The sequence below is a fragment of the Myxine glutinosa genome, chromosome 3, assembly GCF_964187855.1.
Source record: "Myxine glutinosa chromosome 3, kmMyxGlut1.1, whole genome shotgun sequence".
In the NCBI taxonomy this organism is placed as follows: Eukaryota; Metazoa; Chordata; class Myxini; order Myxiniformes; family Myxinidae; genus Myxine; species Myxine glutinosa.
In genome coordinates, this window is record NC_136263.1 from 93,058,622 (window position 1) to 93,072,452 (window position 13,831).

Consider the following 13,831-nt stretch of genomic DNA (forward strand, 5'->3'; position numbering starts at 1 on the left):
GAACCACTAACAAATAAACGAGACAGGACAAGGAATTAAAGTTCAACACATAAAGGATTTAATAAAAATAATGCCAGGGAACAGAAATGCATGGTAAAACTGATTCCTAAATTGGGGCGCCCCCACAAGGACTCGTAAAACAGCACAAGGGGATGACAAAATGAAAAATAATAAATGTGTGTGTGTAATGAATGCTAGTGGGTACTCAGCTCTGGTCTCCTTGACCGTCCAGGGTCGTCACAGGCCCCGCGTCTCTGCGCGGGAAAACACGCTTTGGCGCGTTCACTTTGGCGCAGGAAAGCTGCGTTCACTGCCACGCCGATGCAAAGTGAACAGGCCCTCGTTCCATCTTCTTGCCCCGGGCCCCCGTTCCAAAATTGCTCCACAAAGCCACGAGGTCTCTCAGGCGCACACAGCCGCCACAACATCAGCACCAATGAATCAGGGAAAGAATGCGTCCGCTCCTCCACGTAGCCAGGAACAGAGTGCGCGTGAATGCCACCGCCAAGAGCGAGCCCGAAATGCTACCGCACACAATGAGTACCCAGCGCAAGATAAAGAAAATGGCCTTCCTCAGCCTTTTTGTTCCCCGGTCTCGAATGTCATCCGATGACGTCCGTGTGTGCTCCAATCAAAGAGTCCATCTCATTGCTCTATCATCCTGACCAATCATCACCTTTCGGGGCGGGGCCTCACGGCCCTGCTTGCTTGGTGTTGCAATGACTCGGCTGGCGGCATCAGTGGTACTTGATTGTCCTGGTTCCAGTTACTTTATTTAATGTTTATAATTATGCGCCGATCACTTGGCTGGTAGTGTGTGTCGTGTAGTGTCATAAGGAACTAAGGAAAATTCACAGAGGTCATTTACATGCAGGGGATTTCCCCTTAACCCCTAAGCTACATAGCACAAGAGCCACCCTCCATATGGCCACACATCACACTTAATCCGAACACATGGAGCTGACGTAAGTTACAGGTTTATTCTTCTTCACGACAGTCGGAGAGCACTACCTATACAATCCTACCTGGCCAAAGGTATTTCATTGCCTATCCCCCACAAACGTAACAATATATATATATATATATATATATATATATATATATATATATATATATATATATATATATATATATATATATTTATATATATATATAACTGTAAGAAATAGTAGAAAACTCCAAAGTACGAGCAGGGCGTCTCATTTGTATTGAATAAATAATCGTTAGATTAAATAAGACGCGGACGTAGCTTCAGGACGTCGATCTTTAATTGTCGACAAGCTTTCGACCAACAAAGGTCTTCTTCTGAGTCTACAAAAACAGCAGGCATGTATATCAGTCAAGTATGTATGGTGATATGTGTGTGAGATGTGTGACGTGTGTAGAAAATGCATACAGAAGGAAGAGCCACGCCAAAGTTCACTCACCAGCCCCAAGTTCAACGGAAGTGACCGTTTGCGTTACAGTTAGGGTGCACGTGCATATACAAATATAGAGATATACATACATAAACACACAAGCATATATTCATATCCCATTTATTTTCATATAATATATTTATATATCTATCTATAATTCCAGTAATCTCTGTGTGCATGTCTGTGTGTGTGTCTGTGTGTATGCGACCGCTGTTTCTCGACAACTACCGGTCCGATATACTTGAAACTTGCCAGGTATATTGCTGGGGACCCGAGGATGTGCCTTTTCAAGGTTTCATATTAATCGGACAAGTAGTTACCGAGCTATGGCGATTTCTTTACCAAACTCCGCAAGCCGTTCGCTTTGGACCAAACCATTTCATGTAAATAGAGGGGGGGGATTGTCACCGTACTCGCAAGCCGTTCGCTTTGGACCAAACCATTTCATGTAAATAGAGGGGGGGGGATTGTCACCGTACTCGCAAGCCGTTCGCTTTGGACCAAACCATTTCATGTAAATAGAGGGGGGGGATTGTCACCGTACTCGCAAGCCGTTCGCTTTGGCTTTGCGAATGGACCAAACCATTTCATGTAAATAGAGGGGGGGGCTTATAATTTTAGATATATATATAGTACGGGCATGCCCTAGTTTATATAAATGACATATAAAGGTAGAATGAATGAATGAATGAATGCTGAATGAATGAATGAATGAATGGGTTACGGTTAACAATTTGATTGGGTTGATGTGGGAACATGCTTTAGTCATCAAAATTTATGCCATGAGGGACTTTTGTCCGAAGTTTGTGTATCCAAAAGGACTCACGTTTCAGAATCGTGGTGTGTGATCGATTTGTGATTGGCAAATCGATCACACACCACGATTCTGAAACGTGAGTCCTTTTGGATACACAAACTTCGGACAAAAGTCCCTCATGGCATAAATTTTGATGACTAAAGCATGTTCCCACATCAACCCAATCAAATTGTTAACCGTAACCCATTCATTCATTCATTCATTCATTCATCATTCATTCATTCATTCATTCATTCATCATTCATTCATTCATTCATTCTACCTTTATATGTCATTTATATAAATATATAAATATATTATATGAATATAAATGGGATATGAATATATGCTTGTGTGTTTATGTATGTATATCTCTATATTTGTATATGCACGTGCACCCTAACTGTAACGCAAACGGTCACTTCCGTTGAACTTGGGGCTGGTGAGTGAACTTTGGCGTGGCTCTTCCTTCTGTATGCATTTTCTACACACATCACACATCTCACACACATATCACCATACATACTTGACTGATATACTTGCCTGCTGTTTTTGTAGACTCAGAAAAGACCTTTGTTGGTCGAAAGCTTGTCGACAATTAAAGATCGACGTCCTGAAGCTACGTCCGCGTCTTATTTAATCTAACGATTATATATATATATATATATATATATATATATATATATATAGTTAAAGAAGTACCCCTAACTGTGATTGGTAAGGACACCAGATTGAGTCACATGATAGTGTTACGGGTTCGTAACTTCCGTTATTGGGGTTTTGACCCACTTGACATGTTTCTGATATTAGGTATTATTATTATTCTCAAAAGGTTTATTATTCAGGAACAGCTATCTAAAGTTAAAAAGGTTAACTTAAAATGATACAGGAAATCGTGCACCGGAAAACGACGAGCGAGGAGGAGGAGGCGGTGAAAAAAGTCGGAGAAGAAGCTGGTTGCTTTGCGTTCTGGATCGACCGTTGTCGAGCAAGAGACACGAGTGAACTTTGGGGTTTCCTGGAAAGGGATTCCGCGATAGAGTTGTTATCGCTGTGACTGATCAAACCTGCGTGTCAGGTTGGCGTTGGATTCGGAGGAACCATCGTCATGTGATTACATCTCAAGTACGAGCCGTCCGCCATTTTGACTTGTGCGCTTCGCACGTCGAGCAAACTTTCCTTGCTTTGTCAACCGTTTCCACCACGATCAGACGTATCTGTGGTGTGTGTGTGTGTGCACCGAGGCTTCTGACGATTACTTTGCGGCTCGCCGACCGTGAACAGTGAAAGTTCGTACCTGAAGGGGGCCTTTGGATTTCCCAGTCGCCGTGAGTGCGCCTTTGTGCCACTTTAACCACGTGACCCTTTTCTCCGCTTTGGGTCGCGTGCGCTTTGGTGCCGTTTTGGGCGGCGTGTCTGTGCCTGCCCTCGGAACGAGATTCTGGTTTAGAGTCGACATCGTTCCGTTGATCACTGGAGAGGACCAACTCTGAGCTTGAAGACGGGAATATAGAGACATTGGGGAAGGTTCTTTCCACTCACCTGGAACACTGTGAGTTACTTTATGCATGCTAGCTGATGGAATAGAGAGTGCACTCTTAATTGTCATTGGTGGTAATGTTATTCCTGTGTGATTTATAATATATTATTGGTTTGTTCGTAATCATTGGTGTTGTTTCCTTATTGATTTCGACACGGAAATATATATTTTTCTGCCGTGATTCCTCCCGGGGTTCGGAGGTATACTGAGACCAGGAGGTCGGGGAGGAACACGTAACAATAGCTATTACTGCATGACCTGGGACCAACAAGTGCCAGCTGCCACATGGACACATTGTCTTCCACCCAATCAATCACTACAAGGAGGCATTTTTTTAGCAGTCGGGAATTCTATGTGGATTATTAATTAAGTTATCCGACCTGAAGGAACGTCGTGACAATACTGTCACGCCGACATCATGACTGCAGCCCGAGAAGGGCATCTTGCAGTGCAAAGATGCTAAGATCAAATGCAGTCACAAAGCAGATTAACAGCGAAGCTACTGGCTAGTTTCACCCTTTTTTGGTCTCGTCAGGGAAATAAATGCATCGCTGTTCCAACCACTTAGTGACTTTGAAGCCATATGGCCTTATTCTGGTCAATGATTGTGGAAAAGTAAACAAAATAAACATGAGCATCAAAAACTGAAAATAAACATTTTTATTGTCACACTGACATACATTATTTTGATAAATAAAATGTGTTATAATGATAATGTTTTATTAAAGGAACAACTATGAATTGTATTTTACAATAGCAATGCATGAAATTTCCATATTTGGAGTGATAACCATTTTCATGCAAAAGAGCAGATATCCATTTTGGAATGCTTTCATTTCATTTCATTTCAATATTGACTCGGTCAATGAAAATGGTGAATATTTAAAAAAATTGTATTAGATCATCAGCAGAGTGAGTACCTCAAAGTGAGCTGAACTGGATGCAACTTTTTGTACCCAATGAAAGTCTCATGGAAGATGTTTATTATGAACGCTGTTGTCCTATAGACCCAACATAGCTGTAATTGTAGAAAGCAGCTAATGGTCACATTGTAAGATTAATATATATGTATGTGTATATACAGTCACGTGAAAAAGTAAATACACCCCATGTAAAGTTTTGACTTTTTCAACATATTTCAACATACAGCTATTTGATCTTCATTTCAACAATATTGATAGATAAAGGTGATATAATATAACAAACTAGCAGAAGTACCCGGCATTGCCGGGCGGGGGAGGGGAGGGGGAGGGGGAAGGGGAGGGGAACGGGGGGAGAGCGAGCCCCTTGGTAAAGCGAGCGATTTTTTTTTTTCATAGCGTCATAGCGTTCATAGCGTCATAGCGTCATAGCGATTTTTTTTTTCATAGCGTCATAGCGTCCATAGCGTTCATATCGTTCATAGCGTCATAGCATTTCATAGCGTCATAGCGATTTTTTTTTTCATAGCGTCATATCGTTCATAGCGTTCATAGCGTTTCATAGCGTCATCGCGTTCATAGCGTCATAGCGATTTTATTTTTTTCATAGCTTCATATCGTTCATATCGTTCATAGCTTCATAGCGTCATATCGTTCATAGCGTCATCGCGTTCATAGCGTCATAGCGATTTTTTTTTTTCATAGCGTCATAGCGTTCATAGCGTCATCATGTGATCGCTCTGAGCGAATCAGCGCCCACCTGCTCTGATTCCGTTGATTCCGTGCGCTGAAATGCGCTGAGGTAAATATGAATAAAAAATATGGATCGTCAAATATTTTGAGTTAGGCCCTGTTCGTCCCAGGCTCAATGGCCATGTCTATGCCAAATATCAAGCACGTAAGCCTCTCCGTTTAGGAGTCTATCAGTAACATTACACACACACACACACACACACACACACACACACACACACACACACACGCACAAACTGTGTTTTATATATATAGATATCATGAAACATTTACATTTTGTAGTCCATTGTATAATTTCAATAAACATAAATGCAAATTTCGCATGTGGAAAAAGTAAGTACACCCCTACATTTATCACTACTTCAAATACCTAAAATTAGAATCAGGTGCACCAGCTCAGGTGCAAATGATTAGAACATCGTTAGAGAGGATCTTGGAGGAACCTGTCTTATTTAAACCTCAGACATTTAGTTTGGTTTGCTCTTTGTTGTTGAAGTGTGCCGCGTCACCATGCCTAGATCAAAAGAGCTCTCTGAGGCCTTCAGAAAGAAGGTTATAGATGCCTACGAGTCTGGGAAGGGATTTAAGAAGATCTACAAACAATTTGAAATCAATCATTCGACTGTCCGGAAGATCAGCTATAAGTGGAGAAGATTCCAAACAACTGCCAACTTGTTCAGGCCAGGCCGCCCCAGCAAGTTCAGCCCGTGAGCAGACCGCAAGATGCTGAAAGAAGTCTCTAAGAATCTCAGAATATCATCACGGGACCGACACATAGCTCTTGCCACTGTTGATGTCAAAGTGCACGAGTCTACCATAAGAAAGAGGCTGCACAAATTTGATCTACATGGGAGGTGTGCCAGGAGGAAACCTTTGCTGTCCAGAAAGAACATCAGGGCAAGACTAAAGTTTGCCAATGACCACCGAGGCAAAGACCAGAACTTCTGGAACAATGTGCTCTGGATAGATGAGTCAAAGGTAGAGCTATTTGGCCACAGTACCAGAAGACATGTTTGGCGAAAACCAAAGACAGCATTTGACCACAAGAACCTGATACCAACTGTAAAGCATGGTGGTGGGAATATTATGGTTTGGGGCAGCTTTGCTGCATCAGGGCCTGGGCAGCTCACCATCGTAGAATCCACTATGAATTCTTCATTTTACCAGAGGGTGCTTGAGGATAATGTGACGCCATCTGTCAGAAAGTTGAAGCTCAACTGAGGGTGGACCTTGCAATATGGCAATGACCCTAAACATACCAGTAAATCCACCAAGGAATGGCTGAAAAGAAAGAAATGGAGGGTTCTGGAATGGCCAAGTCAAAGCTCGGATCTAAATCCCATCGAGATGTTGTGGGGGGGATTTGAAACGAGCTGTGCATGCAAGAAACCCTTCAAACATCGCACAGCTGAAATAATTCTGCATGGAGGAGTGGGCAAAAATTTCTCCCAGTCGATGTCAGAGACTGGTAGACAGTTATAAGAAATGCCTACTTGAGGTTGTTTCTGCCAAAGGGGGAAATACCTCCTATTAGAGCCAAGGTTGTACTTACTTTTTCCACATGCGAAATTTGCATTTATGTTTATTTAAATTATACAATGGACTACAAAATGTAAATGTTTCATGATATTTGTTTTATTATATCACCTTTATCTATCAATATTGTTGAAATGAAGATCAAATAGCTGTAAGTTGAAATATGTTGAAAAAGTCAAAACTTTACATGGGGTGTACTTACTTTTTCACGTGACTGTATATATACAATATATATACATATATATATATATATATATATATATATATATACATACATAATACAACACGCGCGTGGGGGAGGGCGAAGTGCTTAACTTCATGGGTCCCACCGGACGTCATCGATCCTGCGATGATTTATTCAAGCTGACACAGGATTTAAAATGCTCAAAAATATCGGCTTTATTGAAGAAATGCCGGTAACAAAATAACACACGGCAAAACTAAGGTTCCTAAATGGGACATCCCCACACAGACTCGTATACCACAAAAAGGGGAAAAATAACTGGTGAAAATAAATGTGTGTGTGTTTTTAGGTACTTAGCTCTGAGCGTCTCCTGAACCCCCTCGGGAATCATTTAAACCCCAGCGTCCTTGGCGGGAACAGCACAGGCCTCCGTGCACAGTTCGCTCGCGGGAAACGCAGGCCTCAGTCTGCAGTCCATGCGCGGGAAGTCGCAGGCCTCGGTCCGCAGTTCGCTCCTCCTCACGATGGTCACAAACTCCAATGTCCCTAGTGCAAGAGCGCTATGAACTGTGACTGCACGGCACCAATGTTCCAATGCAAGAGGAGGAAAAATGTCGAAACACGACCGTTCGCCACCAAACCCCACAGCCAAGAGCTCGTAAACTTTGACCATTCATTGAGACTGTCCTACCGCAAGAGCTTGTCCCACTGCAAGAGCTCATCCCACCGCAAGAGCTTATTGGTGACCGTTCACTTCCAGATCCAGAAACCGAGAGAGAAAAGGTCCGCCCTCCAACTGCTTTGTACTCAAGGCTCTGACGTCATCCGACACCGCCCGTGCTTGCTCCAACCAGAGAGTCCATCTCTTCATTGCTCGACAAATGTCACCAATCACTGCTATCCGGGGCGTGGCCTCCCGGACCTGCCTGCTTGATGTTATCACATGTCGGTGGTATCATCATTGGTGCTCAAAGTCCTGTTTCCAGTTAGCTTTTATTTAGTGTCTTTTAATGCACTATTTCCTGGCTTTGTGTGTGTGCGTGCTGCATTATCATAAGGAACAGAGGAAACATAACAGAGGCAATTACATACAGGGGATTCATTACCCATAATCCCTAACTAATTAACATAACCACACCCCTCTCATGGGGAGACTTATACATTTACACAACATACGGTCTACCGGATCCCTACTTATGATACATAGGGTTTCTTCTTCTTCACGACAGTCAGAGCACACGACTTATACAATTCTAACATGGCTCTAAGGTAATCAAGGTAACCATTGTCTACCTTCCACAAATGTAACAATATATATATATATTTTTTTGTTTTGTTTTGTATATATATATATATTTTAATATATATATATATATTTTTTATATATTATATATATATATATATATATATATATATATATATATATATATATATATATATATACATACATATATATATATATATATATATATGTGTATATATATATATGTATATATATATATATATATATATATATATATGTATATGTATACATACATATATATATATATATATACATATACATATACACACACACACTACTTTAACATAATGGAGCCGAGTTAAAGCATTTACCTGTGAGGTGTTTTTTCTTTGTTCAATCTCAACTCTGTTTTCTCTACTATAAACTTTTGGATTGGTGCTTCGCAGACAGAGCATTGAATCAATGGGTATGCTGTCCCTCAGTTGGACGTTAAGCTGGGTGCCCATCTGTTCGCAGTAGTTGGTAGACATTAAATATCCCACAATGTATTTTGATGAACAGTATGCGAGGTAATGCTATGCCAGACTTGGCATACCAATATTTGAATTTATTTCGCTGAGCTTTATTCCTGATGGAATTCCAAGGTCCTAGCCTGTAAGGTAATGCCAGCCCCATAGTGAAATTACAAATTCTTGCCTGAACTGTAGCTAGAAAAGTATTAGGGTCTTTTTAGATATTCCTTGAAATTATTGCTATCTCAAGAGTGTAGTTCCAATGCAGGTAGCAGTTCTTACATGATAAACAAAGTTACACTCCCAGGTATTCACAAGTTAAATATGAATGGCCATCTTTGGCTTGAAGGCAACCATAACTTACAATTTTAAAATTAAGGAATCAGATTGAGGCGTATTCAATTGAAAAGTAGGAACATTAAGTATTTCAAAGGCAGGCATGACAATTCATCCCACTAATTCATCCTTCCTCTTTATATAGTTGAGACATCCATGACGTAGTAACGTGCCAGTAATGATACAACCAGAAATTCTAATAATGCGTAATTGTGTTATAGACAGTAATGTGATTGCTATATAAATTGGTATATTAAAAGTGTCCAATAATAACTTTAGTGGCCAAAATATTGTCATCATCGTCATCATGAACAAATATTTTAACTACTTTTCCTGGCATTTCACTGCATGAGCGTTTTAAGTCAAAGGAGTAAATATCTCAAAGCAGTTAGACTAGAAAGGGTCATCAAAAGTCAGGATGGTCAACCCCTCATTATCTTAGTAGAAAATTGTAAACTATTTGTTCCACCTGTATTTTAATTACCTGTCGGCCCGTGGAGTGCAGGTATGAAGTTTTGCAGTTTTGCTGGCTCCCAAGTGAACAGCGGCCATTGACGGAGGAACTGCACCTTCTACTCACTTATCTTTATAACCGCAGACATCGTGACAGCGAGGATGGCTTTGAGCGCCAGTGGAATGCCTTAAAACCGACTTGCACTGTTGAGAATGCAACAGTTAACTCTGGGGAACCCTCCACTTACCACCTATCCGAGTCCTACAGCAGCGATGGACTGCAAGATGAAGTTGATGATGTGCTCACTGTGACAGAGACTAGCCAAGGCCTGGCCTTTGAATATTCTTGGGAACGACCAGGATACCTCGGCCGTGTTGTCACAGATTCACTGCCTGTTCACAATGAGCAGACTGTCTTCAGTCACTCTTCAGAGATGTATCAGTCCAAAGATATTCTGGGTGCCCGGTCGAGTGGCCTTGGAGGCCGATTTACGACGCTTGAGTGTTGCTCATCAGGTCATAGTGGACTGATCCCACCAACCAGCAAATTGCCTGTGCTAGCAGCTGGGAGCCCATCCGTTTGTGGAGATTACTTTGTGAGACTTGAGGAGCGAGCATGCCATGAGAACAATCGATCAATGGACCTGGAAAGTAGTAGTGGTGGAAGCAGCAGCAGCAGCAGCAGTGGAGGTGGAGCAGATGGTGGAGAAACCGGTGATGTATTAAATCAAAAAGCCGATGATGACTGTGACTCCCTTTTACGCAACAGGTTCAGTATTCTGCAGAGTGCTGGCATTGAGGAGATGCGAACAGAATTCTTAAGTCACCATGGTCGCAGCCTCAGCCCGGCAAGTACACTTGCCAATGAGCCCCTTGTTGGCCATGATAATGAAAAAAATTCATACCCAGATGTTTTTCAAGAAAGTTCAGATGATGAACTGGACTCAGAAAGTGCACACCTCCTGGGTGATATGCGTCGCTATTCTCTGCATGAGCTGCCTAGTCATGAGAGATACCGTGTGGGACAAGGAGCACACACAATGGGTGTGTATGCTGGACGTGCTGCTGCTGCGGCATTTCCAGCACCTGGTGAGAGCTGCTCCTTTGATGCTGGCTCTGCAAGCCGTGGAATGACTTACTGGAATTCTCTTAACATGTCAACGCCGCGTGAGGATCATCTTGGGCTGACTCCCAGAGCACCTCCACCACCTCCGCCAACATCTGACCGATTCCCTCGTACAGTAAGTGTAATGAGGCTTAGTGACTTGAAAATAAGACCAAGGAATGGCTCTCCTGACTCACCTGCAGAACACTCTGCACCACCATTTTTTCAGCATGGGCCTCGTTCATTTTCACAAGATCAAGTGGCTGAGGCACTAATTCACTGCTCACAAGATGGAGGTACAGACTTTGGCCTCTTATATCCTGACAGGCCTCTTCCAGCTGCTGCAGTATTCCCCAACTTGTCATCATTCTCCTACTGTGATTCAACAAGGCCTGAACAATATGGGCCAGACTTCTCACCATTTCCATCCACAGTGGCAGGGCAGGATGTTGGAGATGAAGAGGATTCACATTGCTATTCAACAGAGGATTGTGGACTGCTACTTTGTGATGGTCCCCAGGTATTTGATGGCACACCTGAATTTACTGGTGCCGATTACCCTCAGGATTCAGAAAAAGACTTTTGCCACTTTGTGGCAGCTCCATGTAATAGTATAGCAAACCGTGGCCCTGATGAGGTCTGCCTGCACAGAGCACGTTGCCACCTGGTAAGAGGAGGGTGTTGTGCACCAGGTTATATAATTCCTCACCACTGTGCATACCCACTGCGCAGCTCACACTGCTGTGAATTGCCCAATAATGTTTTACATAATTGTGAATGTGAAAGACACAGAATGGGCCTTGAAAATCCTGATAACCCGTCCAGATATTCTCATCTCATGGAAGGTGTACATCTCCAGCAAATCACAGGTGTATCAAACTGCCATGGTTTTTCCGAGCAGATGGGAAGGCCAGAATATGATGGTTTTGATGACAATTTCCATTCAGTTGATCAAGACACTGAAAGTCTTACAAGTTGTGATGGAACTCAAGACATTCTCATGAAAGGTTCTTCCACAGTGAGCTCCTGGAGCAGCCGGTCTCCAATTCTTGTCGTATCTGAGAGCATGAACTGCCTTGATCCTCAAGATTACTTGGCAGACCATTCTAATTCAGCAATCCCATCTGACAGTGTAAATGAAAACAAAGAGACTGGTATGAAGATACAATGGGAAACTCTTGATACAGAGAGGTCTAGTACCAACAAAGAACTTGATGAAGAAGGAAGTGACAAGGAAGAACAGGTAGAAAATATCCCTCAGGATATTATACCAAGTTTTGAAATAGACCAAATGAAAGATGAGCCTTGTGAAGTCCCGCAAAGTACAACTAACGACCAAGAGCTGCAAGCAATATCACCAGAGGTTTCTGGTCAGCCATGCGATGCAGTGGTTGATTTTGACAGCCCCGTATCAAATCTCTCTCCCCATCAGGTTGGTGCAGCTGACAGTGGCTATGACACAGAGAATGTAGAGTCACCAGCACCTAGTGGGCAAGAGCCTGTCAAATTACGACAGCAAGGTGGTAAAGCAGCCACTACAGAGATGTCCGATGGCCCACTCCATGAGCTGAGCATCAATACAGGTACACTGGAACTGGAATGTGATAAAAACAAACAATCAGAATGTGGTGAGAAGGATAAAAAGCAGGAACTATCTAGACTGGAGCCCCCTAATCGCGATTCTGCATATTTTTCTGACTATGACCTTGACTCCGAGAATCCATCAACTGAGGAATCCAAATACCTTGAAGGGTCAGAAAAGGATGATCTTCAGCTTCAGCCTAAATCTTTCACAGTTACAGCCATTGCTATGAACTTAGAAGATCAAAGAGTTGTGGACAAATGCTGGACTCACCTAAAAGAAAACAAGACAAGCTGTCTGAGTGGTGTTGAGGATGTAGGATTTGAGAGAGTATCAATACCTCACAAACCCAATGACCAGGACAAATATGTCAGTCTAACTAGATTACAGGATAATTCAGTTACCAGCATTGTTGAAAATCAAACTGTCCTTTTGGATGATCTACTACAGCCTCAGAAATATGTTTCTTGCACTTCCCTTATTACTGACAATTCTGAGACTGAAAGCCAATCCAAATCTGTTGTATTACTGCCACAGGCCGCCTTCTCAGTCACGCCAGTAGGGGAAAGTGATGCACCTGTGCATAGTTCAAAAGAAGGTTTTGAGGATCTTGAAAATGTATCTCTGCAAACTGAGAAAAGCCATGAAAAAAAGGATTCCCAATGTTCACGAGAGGACAGTGAAGATGAGGAGAACAGTGAAGATTCAGATGATGATATGATGTGCTATAGTGTGCAGGGGAACTCGTCTGAGAGTGAAGGTGAAGAATTGGGTACGGCAGCCATTCCTATCGTGGTGACCGGGCCGACGGACGGACGCATTCTCCGCAGCATGCTTCGTGATGCTCCTGAGCCACCGCCCGGGATTGTCGAGCAAGATTCATCATGCCGCAAAAAGATGGTTTCTTTCTTCGATGATGTGACAGTCTACCTCTTTGATGAGGTAAAGTAGTACTTGCAGCAGTTAACTAATTCGTAGTCTCATATCTCACATTAATGATTTGATTGTTGAAATGTTTGTTCTCATGAGAAATGCACTGTGTATCATTGTAATTAAACTTTTAATCCTTTTAATCGAAATAAATATTTTGAATGTACAATTTATTTAACATTTCAAACCATATTATTTAATTGTTAAACACGGACAAGAAAAAGGAGGGCTAATACTGTTCATTGGTCAATGGTAATGGTCGGGAGAAGAAGTTTTGGGAACTGAGTGGCGTGCTGACGAGGAGGGGAGTGTCGTTGAAGCTGAAGGGAAAGGTGTATGCTGCATGTGTGAGAAGTGTTATGATTTATGGGAGCGAGACATGGGAAATGAACGTAGAGCAGCAACGAAGGCTGGAAAGGGTGGAAATGCGAATGGTTCGGTCGATGTGCGGAGTATCGTCGAGAGAGAGGAAGACAAATGATGAATTGCGAAAGATGATGGGAATAGAGCCTGTGATGGATGC

At 42.4% G+C, this 13,831-nt stretch overlaps 1 protein-coding gene across 2 annotated transcripts in view; it reads left to right on the forward strand.

Moving 5' to 3' along the window:
* The window catches only part of AATK (apoptosis associated tyrosine kinase), a 293,143-nt gene that overhangs the window by 219,532 nt on the left and 59,780 nt on the right, over positions 1-13,831 (forward strand). For both annotated transcript variants that reach the window (XM_068110486.2, XM_078774271.1), the window contains one exon: positions 9,744-13,320. In XM_068110486.2, the coding sequence (XP_067966587.2) occupies positions 9,744-13,320 (3,577 nt within the window). The remainder of the gene's footprint in view (positions 1-9,743; positions 13,321-13,831) is intronic.